At 36.2% G+C, this 17,611-nt stretch overlaps 2 protein-coding genes across 7 annotated transcripts; both read right to left on the bottom strand.

Annotated features, from left to right (window-relative positions):
* Positions 1-4,422: 4,422 nt before the first annotated feature.
* LOC137713212 (putative E3 ubiquitin-protein ligase RHB1A) lies at positions 4,423-8,022 on the bottom strand. 3 transcript variants are annotated; one of them, XR_011065288.2, is made up of 7 exons: positions 7,833-8,022; positions 7,107-7,238; positions 6,425-6,860; positions 6,112-6,221; positions 5,906-6,009; positions 4,777-4,957; positions 4,423-4,646 (listed from the first exon to the last, which is right to left on the bottom strand). XR_011065288.2 is itself a non-coding variant. In XM_068452490.2 (5 exons), the coding sequence occupies exons 2-5, from the start codon at positions 7,170-7,172 to the stop codon at positions 5,983-5,985; spliced, it is 639 nt and encodes a 212-aa protein (XP_068308591.2). In that variant the 5' UTR covers positions 7,173-7,238; positions 7,833-8,001; the 3' UTR covers positions 5,310-5,982. The 3 variants fall into 3 exon arrangements, 1 of the variants encoding a protein (XP_068308591.2); XR_011065287.2 differs by lacking the exon at positions 4,423-4,646 and having other exon boundaries at positions 4,862-4,999; positions 7,833-8,001; XM_068452490.2 differs by lacking the exons at positions 4,423-4,646; positions 4,777-4,957 and having other exon boundaries at positions 5,310-6,009; positions 7,833-8,001.
* Positions 8,023-13,236: 5,214 nt separating this feature from the next.
* Positions 13,237-17,339, bottom strand: LOC137713891 (uncharacterized). 4 transcript variants are annotated; one of them, XM_068453241.2, is made up of 8 exons: positions 17,082-17,339; positions 16,224-16,406; positions 15,697-16,109; positions 14,867-15,005; positions 14,450-14,583; positions 13,984-14,046; positions 13,819-13,890; positions 13,237-13,712 (listed from the first exon to the last, which is right to left on the bottom strand). In XM_068453241.2, exons 3-8 carry the CDS (start codon positions 15,886-15,888, stop codon positions 13,626-13,628), a joined length of 687 nt encoding a protein of 228 aa, XP_068309342.2. In that variant the 5' UTR covers positions 15,889-16,109; positions 16,224-16,406; positions 17,082-17,339; the 3' UTR covers positions 13,237-13,625. The 4 variants fall into 4 exon arrangements, with proteins under 4 accessions (XP_068309342.2, XP_068309343.2, XP_088539772.1 ...); XM_068453242.2 differs by having other exon boundaries at positions 16,224-16,393; positions 17,082-17,328; XM_088683646.1 differs by lacking the exon at positions 17,082-17,339 and having other exon boundaries at positions 15,697-15,922; positions 16,033-16,109; positions 16,224-16,372.
* Between the last annotated feature and the right edge of the window lie 272 nt (positions 17,340-17,611).

Here is a 17,611-nt window from a genome sequence, read left to right as displayed (position 1 = left end):
GATGCAAAAATTAGTAGGGCTTATGGTTTTTTAATTCGTTGGAGGTTTGGAGTGTTGGCAACTTTAGTTCTTTTTAAAAATAATTTATAGTAAAATCTCAAAATTTTCAAATTTTGTTTGCATGGCTAATTTTGAATTAATTTATATGTATAGTCACATCAAAATCTTTTTTTTTTACGAAAAAATTGTCATTGACCACTTACAAAATATTAGGGATGTGCGCAAATGCCTCACAAACTAAAATCTTGTTGTTTTGTCGCCTATATTAATCTTCGTTAAAATTTTCATCAAAACACTGTTTTTGTTCTTTAAACATTACATTTCTTGTTATACAGACATCACTTATTGCTTAACTTTAAATTTTGTAATTGCCTGTACATTTTCAATTTCAAACCAACCAAGTTGAGATTTATTTACCCTTTTTCTTATCGCATTTTTTTTCGAGAAAATTTTGTGTATAAAAAACACTCTCATATGTTGTCACTATTTTATATGTAATAATAAGAATAAAAGTCAAGATTAACATGTCAATAGAAAACAAACTTGTTTTAAAATTTGAGTAAAATAATAATAATACAGTTTGTCAAAAGATAGAGTAAATAAAATGCAAGAATAGGAAGTGAGATGTTTTATGTTCGAATCTCGTGGATGACAAATTTGATACCAAATTAGGTTGCTTATTGTGTGGATTAATCGAACTATCTCTCTCCTTAGTGTAAAAATATCGATGTACTAAAAAAAATGCAAGAAAGGGTAAAAACAACTTAAAATATGAAAGCAATATTGTAATTTATCATTAAAGTTTTTTTTAAAATGAAAATTAATGAAAATGACTTGAAAACTTTGAGTTTTAACGATAAGGACAAAATAAAAGGTAAATTGAATAGTATATGATTGATTTTTTAGTGTAAAAATATGATTTTTCGTTAAAATAAACAGTATAGAGAGTTTTTCGTTAAAGTTCTATTTTTTTAACTTATTTAATCATCTTGCCTCTTGTCGTTTGCAGCTGATTTTGCACCCACACGTCAGCACTAGACACGTTGACGATTTGTAATCGACATTGTGATCTTACTTTTTATATAAATTTGATAATAACCTAAAAGACTCCAAATGTAACTCCATAACTTTCATAAAAAATGTAACGCCATAAAATGTTAATAGAATCATGATTCATTGAACTTTCCAATGATACAACGGTTTTTGATCGTTTGGTCCTTGTTTAAGGATACAATGACCAATATTTTAGTGTACAGATTATACCGAAATACCATGAATTTTTTTGTTGGAATACAATAAAATTTTAATAGTTGGACATTAATTTTAGTGTAAATTGGGTTTCATTCCCTAGTTACCAATGCTTTATTACTGAAGAAACGTTGTTTATTTTCAGTTTTTTATTCAAGTCTCTAAACTTTGTACGCATAATTATTTTACTATTAATATATTTCTATCTTAGTTATTTATTTTTTAACTTAAAAAACTATAATTTCAAATCCAAATAAATAACTAATGGACCTTAACTAATTTGTTTTCAAATTTCTTTGTATAAAAATAATTGATATCCAAAGTAGGGTATACATCTCTCTCTCTCTCTCTCTCTCTCTCTCTCTCTCTCTCTCAATATTCTTCATGTACTAATCATTTAGTATACAACCAATTGTATATGGAGAAGGATTCTCTCCTCTCTTTTTTCCCCTCCTCTTCACTCTCCTCCTATTTGAACGGTCACGGTTAAGTTACATCAACATCTTATATTAATACACAAACCACATAGATTCATAGTACAATGGAATGGGTACAATTTTTTTCACTTATAGCATTATACCCATAAGCCTTTTGATCGACCATTCATAATCTACTCATATTAATTTATCCATATTAATATGGGTACATTTGTGAAATTCCATTCCTAAATTTTACTATTTCAATTTTGTATTTTGTATTTCTGGGAATTAAATTTATTTTTCGTTCATTTTAGGATTATAGTTAATTGCAAAGTTTGAATTTTCGTATACCTTTCGGGGTAAATCTTAGAATTTTTGCAGAGAGCTCAATTCCACAAATGCATAGGTGAAAATAGTTCACGAAACGGATATAACGAAGAAGTAATAAGCATGTAAAGTTAGAGGCAAAATAGTCATTAGGACCTCTATAAATAGATGAGTAAACTGCCAATTTGCCCCCTAAACTATCACCCAACTTTTGATTTCTCCCATGAACTTTTTAATTGGAAAATTAAGGACTTAAACTAGTTTTTTTGGCCGATTTCCCCCCTACCGTTAGTTTTCATAGATTTCATCCAAATTAACGTTAACTCTTATCATGTGCAAACCACGTAACTCTCATTTGTGGACAAAAACGTCACTTTACTAGACTTTCAGACATAAAAGCTATAGAATCACACATATTTGCATAGGTTTATATTTTAGAAATCTAATGTTTTCAATTATTTTAAAGAATGAAGCGACTGAACTACCCACACATGTTGTGCACATACTTCTATTTAACAGAAATTTGGATGGAATGAATGAAAAATTAACAGGAAGGGGCAAATCGGCCAAAAAAAATAGTTTAAGTCCTTAATTTTCCAATTAAAATGTTCAGGGGGGAAATCGAATGTTGGGTGATAGTTCAGGGGGTAAATCGGCAGTTTACTCTAAATAGAATACTCCAAATTTTTTGGAAGGCCTTACCATTTCTGGAAGGTGGAACTACGGGCCTATCCAGAGGGACTCAGGCCATCTCCAACCAATCCGGCCAAAGGATCATAGGGCTAAAAATAGCCCGTTTTGACACAAAAACCGTCTTCAACCGAGAGATAGGCCAAAGGTTTTGTGGGCCCCCTCCAACCAAAAATCTGAGAACAGGCCAGCGGGCTGGCCAATATCAGCCAGCCAGCCTTCACTCCTTCCCTGCATGGATCTATCTCTCTCTCTCCCCTTGCTCTATATCTTTGCACCGACAACCCCACCCACCACATGAATCCCAAAATTCGATTACGACCCACCGATGGTTGCCAATTCATTAATTAGTTCATAACATGAATTTTGAGCCGAGAAGCAACAATTTAGTTGCCATCTTCATCTTCTATACCGTGGAATTTCGACTCAAAAAATTGTCTTCCTCCCTCCCTTCCCTAATGTGTGATTCCAATGCACACAAACACTGACCACCCAAAATTCATACAGATAATGCAAACATCAATTCCTAATAAGTAAAACATTTTTTCTTACATGAAGATAAAATCAACTAAATCCAAGAACTAGCAGTACCATCACATCTGAGCTCCTCGCAAGCCTAGCAACCCTCAACCACGGCATCCACGGCGGAGAACCCATTATCCACATCTGAGCTCCTCGCAAGCCGAGCAACCCGTACTAAATTACCAAGGAAAGCAGTAAACATGTAAGGATTAAGATTTGTAGAGAGCTCCGACTGTTGGCAGCCATGGAAAGGGGCAATGATTGCTGCTCTGTTATCTTTGGAGCTGCTGGGCACGAGTTTGACTAACAGGTGTTTTAGTCCAAATGCACATTTTGCCAATGTGGCTTAACCAATGGCTATGTGATAAAAAAATAAAAAATAAAACCAATGGCTAACTTTGTCAAATCAATTAATATATAGGGGCATAGTTGTCCTTTTAAGAGTGTTAACGAAGAACGGGTCAAACAAATACAAGAAAAGATGGATGATAGGAATATACAAAGGAACACTTCGGATTACACTCAAATGAGCAAAACCTATTTTGATAGGAAAAAGAGTGAAATTATGGTCCGACGGAAGTTGTTTACCTCAGACTATAATCCTAAAATGGCAGATGATAATGATGATGATTATAGACTTTAAATTTAAGTTGTAATAGTTTTTAAATTTAAGTTGTAGTTTTTAAATTTAAGTTATTGTAGTTTTTAAATTAAAATAATAAATTATGTTTGACCCATGACCCTTTGGCCCCTCGGTTGGAGATGATTTTTTGTCACAGGGCTATGCTTGGCTTATGACCCTCTGGCTCCTCGGTTAGAGATAGTAAGAAATATGATATGACACTGTTTATTAAAATATTAATTTCTTAAAGGACTATAGGGCTAAAACGAGCATTTTGGCCCTTCTTCAATTGGAAATGGCCTCAAATCTCTATAACCACGACCCGATTCCTAGACACGTCTTTCCGACGCCTTTCCAAGGTGCTCTGACGACGAAATTCGCCGTCGCCACCACCACCGTTCGGTTCTCTAGCCATGACGAACGGAGCACACTATAAAAAGCTAATAATAACAATTATAGCGTGCTCTTCGCTAATCACCTTAAACCACCAGCCCTTCTAGTGCTAATCTTCATTTTCACTAATCACCACAAGCCATGTACAGTGCTATCCTATATTTTACTTGAAAAAGTAAACACCTCATGAAATGCTACTAGTTTACAATAATGAATTTGTTATTGGCACTTCAAAGTAGTCCTTTTGCACTTGTTCTTAATTTAGAAAACAAGGGTATGAGTTAAATATGACAATTTCTTGCACAACTCATTAACCCGGCACAAAAGGATACGAAAACTAACAGATTTTTGGTCAACACGTTAACTAATCAAGTCGTTATCGGATCACCCCTAAGAATCCGTTGGCAGGTTTACTCGCATGTAACCTGTTTCAATCCATTAAGAAAAAAGTTAGTGTGGTAATTTTAAACTATTAAAAAAAGTTTACTACAATAGCCGTAGAATTTAATCTCACATAAGTTAGATTAAATCCTTACGGTTGGATATTTTTAATACCTTCTCACTCTATATATCATCTCTCCCCCATGCCAGAGTCAAGAGACTCCTTGTACCAACTCTGTTTTTATTCTCGTTGTCTCATCGCATCTTTCTGTCTCCGTCCAAACCACTGCCAAGGTCACTGACATCTAAACTCGATGAATCACAACCACCACCATCGACCCGACCCGCCCATAACCTAAATGCAAGGTTGCGAATCAAGATACAAATGAACAGCTACCTACAAGGTACCCACATGCACAGGCAGTTGGAGGTGTATGCGTTCGCATGTGTTTAGCATAGCATAAAAAATCACAGAAGTGCTTTTTTCAGAAGCAGCTTGGGGAAGTACCTTGTAAATGTATAAGCATCAATGTTGTCTTAAGCTCAAACATCGTAGAAAAATATGGAAAACTTCAGCTACTGTGTGCTTAAATACTAACAGACTCGGTGTGCTTTTTTAAAAAGGAGCAGCCTAGGTGACCCAAAAACAGGAGCAACTATATGTATATATGTATAGTATTAATAAAAGACAGACCGATGAACATGTATAACGCGAAACTGTATGTCAATCAAATCAATCAAAACCGATCGCCAAACTGAAGAGTTATATACAAGAAATCTGAAAACCAACAAGAACCTTCCATCTTCCATTACACTAAGCGAATCCACTGCCAGCAACAAACAAGTAATTCAATGCCATTTATATGACAAGGGAGTAAACAAAAATCAGCAGCTCACATATGGACAGGCTCACCACACGAGTAAACAAAGACACTATACTCGGAAAAAAGAGAGAAGTATACGTTCATCTGTCTTGTTTGGAAACTAACTTCCCGTTGGGGACAACGAATCTAACTACTATTCCCATCTTCAATATCTATTTAACCCACGTCATTCTATCATTCATAATACGTTGCTCTAAGATCTAATGTGTATGCACTGCAAATAGAAAATCGAGTTCAATACTAATTTCACACCAGCGTCAACTCTACCCCCTCTTCCTTTTCATTATCATTGAGTTGAAAGGAAACAAATGCACAAAGGCACAGCATTTGAATGAGCATAGCCCCAGAAACAAAAGCAAAGACGAACCATATCTGTAACTGGCACCGAACAGTAACACAGAAATGGAGGAAAGAAGAACCTTCTATCATTTGTAACCTCTGCTTCTCAAACCATAATTCAATAAGGAAATAACTGGACTTCAATTGCTGGTTGCTACTAGATTGGAGGCTCAAATATCATTTCCTGCATCGTAAGTGAAGAAAAGGCCTCTCAATATTGTAGGAGACAATGGATATCTCTTCTCGTTAAATCACAACAATAGGAAAATATTAAACAAAGGCAAACCTGATCACACACAGGACATGTGTCACTTCGTTCCATCCATTCAAGAATGCAAGCAAGGTGAAAATGATGATCGCATTTTGTAGTTATTTTTGGATTTTGTGGATCATACTCTGCAGAGAAGAAAGGAAATGATCTAGTAACTGAATGTGTCACATATTTAGAGGCAAGCAGAAAACAAAGAGTGCAGTTTGAATAGACAACTTCCAGCAACAACGTCGTTGAACACTAGAAATTAAATGAAGGAACTTCCTCTTTAAAAGAAAGATAACAGTTTAACTATACAATTCTAGAATGGTTGAGCTAAGGACTTTACCTTCCAAACAAGTGGGACAAACATCCTCTTCCTCTATTGCTAAAGTAATAGATTCCACTGATTTCGCAAGTTCAACTTCTGACTTATTCACTGGATCAAGTTCCGAATCCGTTTGGGCTTTGCAATCCGCATCCTTCAGGTCTGCACACTTGGGTGAAGCTTCTTGGGTATTTCCACCAACTGCTTCTTGAACAGAATCAGAATTTGTTGTTATTTGCAATGCTGCTTCACTCTTGCTGCCACAGATCTCTTGTGCTGGTGGTGGAGTATGAGGATGCTCTAAAGCCACATCATATGCAATAGGGGCAGGAGGTGGTCTATAAGTGTCAGGTATTGATGTATCCAAATTTGTATCAACTAGGAGCCCAGTAGAGAGTGCAGAGGCACCTCCTTGGCAAGACGATAAGGGAACGTGCTCATCCGAGGTCCTTGGACACTGCATTACAATTCAAGTTCAAGAGATATATAGAACAAGAAACGAGATAAATCACAAAATCGACTTCACTGCCAACACACTCTGATTTAAAGATTAATTCATTAGTCACGTCGATTATCAAAGGCTAAATCCACTTAAACATTTAGAAGAAAAAAAACAACCACACGAAATGTTTTTAACAAAAGAGACGTAGCTCAACACTATAGAACAATATTTAGGGTGAGTGAGGGAAAGCATTCTGCTTACGTAATAGTATGTTGGTGCAGCATTCAGCTCCGTTCCTTTGGATGAACAGCAGCAGCAGCCTCCCATTGTCTTCTTTTACTTACTATCTTCACTGCGGACCTAGAACTCGATGCACTTGGTGCCACATATCCCCTTCAACATAAAAAACACGAAAAAGGCTGTTAGACAACGGTAACAATGTAATACGTTGACCAATATCCACAACACCAAAAAAATATAAATTACGATTTCAAACCCCATGTCCAATTACTACGTTTCGAGGTTTGACACCCCCAGATTAAACCAGCGGTTCAAACACAATAAACCCAACATGTTCCTAGTGATATTAGTACAAAAGCCCCCACCATGTTAATTACTGCAAAACCCAATAAATCCATCATATTTAGCAGCAAAACCCAATTCATGGAGCTCAAAAAATAATTAAAAATTAGTGAAGAGCCAAACTTCTCCAATAACACCACCCAATTTTATACACTTTTGAACAATTATCACTAGTAAAACAGCATCAAATCATCATGGAAGCAACTAAAGCAATCAAATTATACTTATAGAAACAAATATATAATCAGCTGTAAAAGCTGGAAACCAATGAATTAAAAGCGGAAACAAAAAATTCGAACAGGGTTTTACAGAATAATTCTTGAAAAACCGAAAAAAAACAAAGAGGAGGAAGAAGTAAATAATATCAACCCGAATTTAGCAACGGTTTGAGAATTATTTGAGTACCTTTTTGTTGATTGAAGACGCTTCGATCGGAATCGGACTTGGAATTGGGAATTTTAGAGAGAGGTAAGGAGGTGAGGGTGGAGAGAGAGAGAGAGAGAGAGAGAGGGGGGGGGGTGGTGGACTAGTTGGAGTGCGTTTTGGAGGAGTGATGGCTTTTGCTTCTTTTTTCTGTTTTTGGGTGTGTTTTTGTATGTGTGAACTTTTCAGTGGGGAGAAAATAAAAAATACTAAATTATTAATTATGCTGATAACTATGAATCTGGATTCTCGCCGGATCATCTTTATGAGAATCTTAAAAATTCGTAAATTGTGTACGTTTATTGTATATCGTGCGGTTAAAAATTATTTTAAATATTTGTATTTAAAATTAAACACAAACAGTACTTGACAAAAACTGATCGCATGATGTACGATGAACATACATGATTCATGGATCCCAATGATCCTCACCAAAAGGATCCGGAGAGGATACTGTTGAGAAAACTATGAACTATAATAAAAAAAAAAGTTTTTTGTTTGTGGCCTATTTCATCTAAGTGAGAGAGAGGATGCGGCAATAGCAGGAAGGAGAGCGGATAAATTGTAGAATGCTTAGAATCGTGTGATTCTTCTTATATCAGTGCCTTAAAATATAGTAAACAAGATAAGATAATTAACTTATCTTCCAAAGTAAGTACAATCCCTAGGTAATCTAAAACCTAATCTAACTAGGATTTACACATTCACCTATTATTTACACTCTCTCTTGAGTATGTAAATACTTAAGTAGATGTAACATCAGATTCAGCAGAGTTGATGAAGTCGTCTCATCGGCATTGATTAAGGAACACACTAGTCTCAAACAAGGGAACTTGCATTTGGATATAATTCTCACAAACCCCGCTATGATAAAACCCAATATGCAACAAAAAATCATGTCAAAGGAAAAAAAAGGTGAGTTAATAAAGTCAATCTTTGTCTACGGGTAGTGGCAGAGCCACTTAAGAACAAGGAGAGGTCCGGGCCAACCTTGAAATTTTTCATTTTGTAGCTTCTCTTTGTATCCTTTTGGTTGGATACTCTGCATTCTTCGACTTTATTATATTTCTCTAATTGACAAAAAAATGTGTTCTACAATACTATTGTTATGAAACCAAAGCCTTATATCAACTAGTTTTCTTTAGTTAGTTCACTATTTTGCATGATAGAGTGTTGTTTTATAATGAAACAACGCATATATGAATTGAAGAAGTATTTATATTGAATCACAAGTTCGATAGTTGTAGTTTTGAGCAATGCATGTTAATTTTTGTTCAACTTAAATGTAGAAACTTATAAAGGAGTTCGGTGTTTATAATATAATTATCTCCAAAAAAAAAAAATAGTGACTTTATCGCTTTCTTTTGATTAAAAATTTTCATTCCACTGCAACAAATGAACCTTTTTTCTCTTTAGTTATATTAATTTTTGTCAATTTCTTGCATATGGCTTAGAGGCCCCTCAGAGCTTCGATTTCTGGCTCCACTAGTGTCTACGAGATGTACACAAGGGTATGACTAGCCCACGATGGGTGCCTCGTTAAAATAACAAAAACCTAAAGGGAAAAATGCTCCTAATCATAAGGAAAAAGAGTACATTAAGATCAAGCGAGTATACTTCGGGATATTCTTCCTAAGTTTGACATAATTCCAAAGAGAACTAACAATGTTACAACTCAGAAAGTTTACGCATACCAATTCCTCCAACAAGCTTCTGGAAAGTAAACTTCGGTAGTGACTTGGTGAATAAATCGGCTAGGTTGTCTTGGGAACATATTTTCTTGACTTCAATGTTCTAATCTACTTCTTGTTGATGAGAGAAAAAAAAAAAGTTTGGGCGCAAAATGCTTCGTGCTGTCTCTTTTGATGTATCCCTCATTGATTTGTTCAATACATTGTTCAATACATGCTACATTATCTTCATAAATCCTTGCAGGGACGTCAACGATGGAAGAAATTCTCAGGTGCTTCGAATATATATCATTACTACTCTTAACCAAAAGCATTCCCAAGTAGCTTTATGTAAAGCGAGAGTATGGCTCGAAGAAGTCACAACTAAGGTTTGTTTGGTTGACCTCCAAGACATTGTCGTGTCTCCAACGATAAATACATGACCCGTTTGAGAATGCGTCTTATGCGGGCCAGACAAGTACCCTGTGTAGCATAACCAACAAAGCAATAATCAACCTGAAAACTGAGGGGCTAGCAGCTCTCTCTCGGAATTGTAGGGAAAGAACAAACCCAAATCCGTCGTACCTTTGAGGTAGCAGAAGATGTCTTCAACACTTGTCCAGTGTTTGCGTGTAGGCTCGTTGCTATATCTTGCTAAAAGTTTAACGGCAAATGAGATGTCTGGTCTAGTGCATTTGAGCTATGTACAATAAAGTGACAATTGCACTGAGGTATGGAACTTCACGTTCCAAGTGCTCTTCCTTATCTTCTTTATAACGGAAAGGATCTCGTTTAGCATCTAGCGTTCGAACGACCATAGGAGTACTTGAAGGCTTCATTTTATCCTCATTAAAACAACACACTCATGAATGTAGTTCAACTGATGCACAAGAGTCTGAACAATGCTCGATCTTTAAGCTGAGACAGTATTGAGTTTTACCAAGATCTTTTATTTCAAATTCTAACTTCAGGTGCACAACAGTTTTCTCAAGCTCTTTAGGAGTCCCAATGAAATTCATGTCGTCGACATAAACTGCAACAATCGCAAATCAGGAATGTGATTTCTTCTGGAACGTGGAGAATAAAGAGCCTCTTGAATAATCAATTCAGTACCATTAGACAACATTATACGGGCAATACCATAACCCTCAATCAGGTTAGAATGGCCTGAAAGGGTTGCCAGGTGCGATAATTTAGGTATGAAGTTTGTAAAATAGATGCGTTGCTACAAATTAGAGTTCGTGGTTGCACTACCTGCCAGATAACTAACTTCCCCACTAGTTATACCTAGAAATAAATTAATTGAATTGGTCACAAATATAAGGAAATTCGAAAAATTTCATTCGAGAAAATGACCCATAAATTCAATATCCAAAATTTAAAACAGACACCAACAAATAGTCCAAATAAAGGAAATTGTTCAAAACTTAAACCAATAAAATAATTTGGATGGGGGTTTGAATCCAACCACATGTATGTCTGCGATTCTATTCTTCCATTGGAACAAATACCTCTTGAAAGTTAGACACCTCCATCTTTATATCTTCCAATAACAAAACTTGAGCAAGTTTGATTCAAACTTTTAATGACATGAATGATACTCAGCTACAACCTTGGCGGGAGCTCGGCATACACCGGGTCAATGGTCATTCGAACAACAACAATAACACATATCCGCATCCATGGTGTCAGGTGCTTTACCTTTGTTCTTGAAGTTTGAGGTTTTGTGAGTGAGGTTGTAGCGTTTTTGGGCTTTGTTCCTCCCTTGGATGGGCCTTCACTTCATCGACCTTGGGCTTTCGGTTTCTGGTTGCACCTACCACGACTAAAACGGTGGTTTGGGCGTTGATTCTCGCTAGTATGTGGTTTAGGCATAGCGGTCTAGCCACTGGGTCCAACCTGATGATTTTTCATCAACACCTGGTTTTGCTTTTCAACAAGAAGTAAAATAGACATTAAATCCGAAAACTTAGTAAACTTTTGTGCTTGTATGGTTGTTGTAAGGCAATATTAGTGGCATGGAAGGTTGAATAGGTCATCTACAAGAGATCCTGTTCGGTTAAGTCCTCGTTACAGAACTTGAGAAGTGATCAAATTCGACAAACTTTAGAATTATATTCATTCACAGACTTAAAGTCTTGGAAGCATAAATGTTGCTAGTCGTGTCTTGCTTCAAGCAATAATATGTCTTTTTGGTGATCAAAACGATCTGCCAAAAAACTCGTGGATCCTTCCCAACGAGGTACTCGGTTTGTAATGCATCATGCATATGCCTTCGTATGAACATCATGGCAATGGCTTTGTCAGCTTCACCAATTAGGACATCTGTCTCAGCTTCTATGGTAGCTGAAAGGCTCTTAGTAGTGAGGTGGAGCTTCACATCTTGTACCCACTTCGAGTTTATTCAAATTTGACATGTCGATGTCATAAAAGGGATCAAAATTGTGGTTAGTGCAATGAAATAAAAAATTATCAATCCATACACAAGGAGTACAACGTTCGGATTCGTCGAGTAAAGTAAATGGGGAAGGTATAGGTTTGTTATGAATGAACCCATATCGAATACATGTAATAATATCAGCAAAAGAACGTTCTCCCGTGCTTCCAGACATGCTGAGCTCCACATATTCATGTACAGAAAAAGCCGGGGGGGGGGGGGGGGGGTTCAATTTTGGGAAAGATAGGATCAGTAAATGGAAATTCACTGAGATTGAATTTAAGTGGGATCTTCAATAGTGGTACCGAGGGTGTCTTTAGAGTATACCGAATCAATATAGCTATCCTTCTTCTCTTCCATTAGACATGTTTTGGTTTAAATTTTCATGAAAAACTTGGGTTTTCATGGGTGTAGTGTTTTTAAGAAAACTTCCAAGTTTTCATGGCACTTATTGGAAAAAAAAAAATTCGAGTTCGAATTTTATGAACTTCACGTTCATAGGTTCTTGCAAGGAAACAAAAAATATATAGAAAATATGCAACATATAATATAAATGCACGTAAGCCTTCAAGGCCAACTACAATAATTAATGGATAACTTTGGCGTTGTTGGGTTCCGGCCAACAAAGAAGAAAGGGCAAAAAGTATAAGTCCAATAGTTATTGCCTAAAAATTATCAGGCTCCGAAATTCGTTGGTGGTACAAATTGGACCAAAAAGTATAAGTCCAGGAGGAGAGGATTAACTCGTCCTCCAAATAAGTACAATCATTTAGGAAAAGAATCATTAGAATAATGGGTAATTTAAAACCCAATTTAACTAAGATTTACACAATTACATATTAAATAATATTCAAAACATTTCTCTTGTATTCTTTTTCAAAGACTATCCCTTTTGGGAAAATTCTTTTTTATCATATTTCAAATCCAACCCAATCTTTTTTGCAACACAACTCAAGTTCCAACTTCGTGATCTTTTGCTTCATTCGTTGATATTGAGCATGGAGTTTGGTTAAGCCGCACAATGCATTGTTAATAATTGATATCGATCTCACCACTTGAGATTTGAACGTAAGACTTTCCATTCCAAATAATTCATACATATCTATTTTTGAAATACATGATCAATACTGCACCAAAACCGTATTTATTTTACATAATTGAGGATTGATTAGTTCTATTTCCACCATGCTTTTCCATCGTTCAAAAGTTTAAACAGGAAATAAAGGTACCATCTCAGCAATCTACACCAGTAAATAAAGAACCTGAAAAAACTACATGATTGGAGAAAAACAACTCTCACGGTGCAAAACCGCTCTCTCCCCTCACGTGAGACCATGCCCTATCACGTGAAGAGAGAGAGAGAGAGAGAGAGAGGTACATTATTCACCCTGCTCGGCAGTCTGCACATTAGATTTTGTACAAAACCATATGCTTTTAAAACCAAGCACATCATATAATACTCAAATGGCAGATATAATGATGGGATTAATACCTAATACTGATATAGAACAACTCAGGTATGAGCCCTGTACTACAATGATAGGATTCGTGGGAGACGATACTAAAGCTGAAGACTCCACATCAGTCTATGATTAGATCTGATCTAACGGTTAGGGTAGTAGATACATATGTATATTGTTATACAAACATACTTCCTTTTTTTAACATTCACATTTGTCGCTCTGCTTGTTTCCACTTCCTACTCCTGGCAGCATCGACGAATTCAGTGACCACAGATACCTCATCCAACGGCAGCTGCAACCAAGAACAAAAAATATGACACCGAGTATTCTATTTATGCATGCAAAGCATATATGTAATTTTGTGTGTACAGAATCATGGATTCATGAGTGAGAGATACCTGCTGCAAGGTAAAATGTCGTTGTGCAGCATTGATCAACTGTTCCCTTGTTGGATTAGAATTCCCGCTTAACTACAATTTCAAATAGCAAGAGCTGGATTTAGTCGAAAGATTTCATCAACAGGCAGAACAAACAAAAGAAGAGCAGGAATCAGCGATACCCACAAGATTGAAGTGTCCGCAATACCTCCTCAATGAGCTTGTTCCTAGTTTTCCCAAGTTTACTCTCTGATCATCCACGCAACACATTAGGCAACACAATAATGGCGTACATAGAAATTCGGATTTTCATACAGCATTATGCGTAAAAGGATAACTATATATCAGAGCATGAACATTTTGCTTAGCCTAAAAACGTGTCATCTACTAGAACCATTGGAGTGACCGATACAAGCATATTGAAGCAAACCGTTTGTTATTACTTGAGTAGGAAATCATAAGCATGAAAAACCATTTCATTCAAAGGACTAAAAGCAGTAAAACTCCCAATTCATAATTTTTTATTCCTCACAAAGTTTACAGCGTTGTTCTTCAAATAAGTGAAAGCATATTGAGGAGACTCATTTAGTAGACAGGATAAATTTTCAATGACAAAGATGAATACCCAGATCTCTCTTTCCAAGTTACTTACCGACTGGGGTGCTTGGATGTATTGAACTTCTCTATAACTGCCACGATTCATTGACTTCGTTGCTGAGGATGGAACATATGGCCTTGAAAATCGAACTCTTGGTTTACTATGCTTATGGAACTCAAAACATCTAGCTGCCAAAAGAAATACAATTATTAACATTAGATTGAAGCTTTAAATGAATGCCAAACGTAAACCATCATAAAAAGAGTAACCCCATACACAAGGATCCCATCATCAAGATCCAAAAAGGGACAGCTGTAGAGTCGTATCCTTCGTTCTCTGAAGGCTGTTTTCCCATTTCGAGTCCACAACCTCTAGGTTGCGATGGAACAACCTTACCAGTTGAATACCACACCTAAAGAAATTAGAATTGACTCAATTGATGCTTCATTAGGTATGGTATATGCAACTTACAGAAATCATTTTCCTTATCACCGTGGTCAGAGCTGCTGCTAGAGTACTCAAGATTGGAATCTTCCTCATTTCCTGTAGGATGTTCGAGCACACTCAATGCATTCCTTTGCAGCTTAACTTCAACCCCATTTTTCAGAACCTTGTATCGCCAAAAATTAACGGTTTAAAATATAAATACCTAAAGTGCAGAGTAGGATAACAATGACAATCCATACTTGAAACTCAAGTTTTGAAAGAATTTGGATAATAACAAGCCCTACATGCCAATGATGAGAAGGATTCCATACATTTAGTTAATTCTCAAAGCTTAGATTATGATCTAAATTACAAAATCGCAACAGAATAAACAGAACCCAGAACAGAATTTCTGATACAAAATATATTCACAATTACATGAAAAAAAAAAAAAAAAAATGGAAGACATGATTGCTTATATGATGCAAAAAAGATCAAGAAGAAAGAGAGCAAAATCCCGATTCCCGCCAATGAAAACCCACTTGGAAAAGAAGTACAAATTGTAGTTGTCCACTCCAAGAAACCTAAAACCCTAAATTTGTTTGAAATGCAAGACCCACAATTATTGTTAGAATACATTTAGTTAATCCGGAGTCATATTTCTACAATTATTCTCACAGCAGGAAACAGCAAACCACATGAATGCTTTTCCTTTCCCAACCAAAATTATCAACAAATCCACATGAGAGCAAAATTGGCAAAACAGTTGAAAAATAAAAGCAATAACGGTATACAAAGTCCACAAAAACCAAATTAAGAAACACTTAAATTAAGACAAAAATAGTTAAAGAAAAAAATGTAAAAGGGGAAGATACCAGCCAGTGCCAACCCCCAAGCCCAACAGCTTTCTTGACCACGCCTTGAAGACCCACCAAAATAGACTTTGTTCTGTTGTTTCCAGTGACAATAACCTTTGTGTGCCTGGGAAGAACTGAAAGTTCCTCATCCCCGCTTTCTTCGCGAAAAGGCAATAGAATCCGAGAACCACAGAGCTCTGCCTCCAGCATTCTTGCCACTTTCAATCACAAACTATAACTTGTACTAAACCCAATCAAACAACCAAAATAAAACCACTTCACAGTTCAATACCCAACTTCTGAATTCGACAATTCGAGATACAAAAACCCATTCATTACTTGGGTTTTGCTTACATTCATTACTGCTAAAATTACCCGGACAGACTTATGAACCAATTTAGCCAAGAAAATCCCTACCTCCAACTTTGATCCTGTGGCACAAGAAAAATGGAGGCCTTGTGTTATAAATAAACCCAGAGACCTGCAGGGACTGGAATTAATTCTAGTGAGAGAGAGAGAGAGAGGGGAGAGAGAGAGAGTGGAACCTTTCTCTGTGAATGTGAGTAATTCTTGAGCTCTGACACGAAATCTTTAGGGAAATCTTCAATGCTAAACATAGAATTTCAATCACTGGTTCACGGGCAAAGATTGATCACATTAAATGAAGTACTATTTCCTTCAGATCAAAGACATATGCTTTTAACCAAGCTTCTCTCTGCATGCAAAACCTGAATCAACACACACATATACATATATAATATATATGGGATTAGTTTTCTCACAATTTCTGCATTGAATTTAGATTGAAGGGGATTTTTCTCTTTGAAAATTCACCAGAAACAGCTGAACATTTTTCAGAAAATATTAATAAAAATAAATAAATCTATTTACTTCTATGGTGAAATTACGTCAGCACTCAACCAAAGCAAATCCCAAAACTTCTGTTTGGCAGCTGAGAAAGTGTCAGAAATTCAAAAATAAAAAGTTTTCAAATTTTTTTGGCCTATTTAAAAACTGAATTAAATTTTTTGGAGAATAAGCAACATGATTAAATAAAGGAGAATAAGCAAAACAGGCACAAAATTTTTGGATTTTTGGTTCAACTGTTTGTGACCCCACTACTGGATTTTTTATTTTTTATTATTTCAAAAAATAAGCTCAACCATGAATCTTACAATTTGATGGCATTACAACCTGTGAAATTTACAAAAAAATATTCAAATAATTAATCCCAATAAACCCATAAAAAAATCATAAATGACAGTGAGGAGCTGCTAAAAAATAGCAGCTTTTGAAGCCAAATTCAGCAAAGACTTGAACTTAAACCAGTAAAAACTGCAAATGGCTGTGAAACCAAATGTGTCAAAATCCCAATTCAAAAAAGCAGAGAAAAAGTGCATTACCTGTTTGGATGCCGAGAAAATAATAGGAAACTCTCACAAAAACCCAGGTAAGAAAAAGTACCCAAAACAAGTTTTTGAATAATTTGGAGTGACCTTGAAGACTGGAGAATTGGAGGATTTGCAGATTGTGAAAAATGCAGAAGCTTTTTTGAGAATGAGTGAAAAGGATTGGAATTTGCTGATGAGAGAGAAAGTAGAGAGAGAGAGAGAGAGAGAGAGAGAGGGTGGGGAAGGAAGGAAGGAGCACACTAAATGCTTGCCAACTGCCAAGGGAACTACCTGCCATTTTCCGTACAGTCACGCCTATGTAACCGGTAGAAACGGGTAGTGCCGGTTGAAATGGGAGGCTCCGGCTCGGCTGGGATTTTGTGAGCCGGGTGGTTTTGTTGTGTAGTGGGAGCTTAAGGATGCGTTTGTTGCACTAGACTGTCTCGGATTGGACTAACTTCAAGACTAAGCTGAACTGGTTTAGACTAGACTAAGCTGGATTGATTTAGTGAAGTTTTTGGTGTAGTATCGGACTAAGAAGT

Source organism: Pyrus communis, chromosome 14, assembly GCF_041283825.1.
Source record: "Pyrus communis isolate YQ-2024b chromosome 14, ASM4128382v1, whole genome shotgun sequence".
NCBI lineage: Eukaryota > Viridiplantae > Streptophyta > Magnoliopsida > Rosales > Rosaceae > Pyrus > Pyrus communis.
The sequence above is the reverse complement of the archived record's forward strand: the minus strand, read 5'-3'. Positions and strand labels throughout refer to the sequence as shown.

Excerpts from the sequence above, each read along its gene's own strand:
- LOC137713212 (XM_068452490.2), bottom strand. The coding sequence starts at position 7,172 with ATGGGAGGCTGCTGCTGCTGTTCATCCAAAGGAACGGAGCTGAATGCT. Across the intron at positions 6,861-7,106 it reads CTGCACCAACATACTATTAC|TGTCCAAGGACCTCGGATGA; the intron begins GTAAGCAGAATG and ends ATTGTAATGCAG. Across the intron at positions 6,222-6,424 it reads TTGTCCCACTTGTTTGGAAG|AGTATGATCCACAAAATCCA; the intron begins GTAAAGTCCTTA and ends TCTTCTCTGCAG.
- LOC137713891 (XM_068453241.2), bottom strand. The coding sequence starts at position 15,888 with ATGCTGGAGGCAGAGCTCTGTGGTTCTCGGATTCTATTGCCTTTTCGC. Across the intron at positions 14,047-14,449 it reads ACATCCAAGCACCCCAGTCG|AGAGTAAACTTGGGAAAACT; the intron begins GTAAGTAACTTG and ends GTGGATGATCAG. Across the intron at positions 13,713-13,818 it reads GACATTTTACCTTGCAGCAG|CTGCCGTTGGATGAGGTATC; the intron begins GTATCTCTCACT and ends TCTTGGTTGCAG.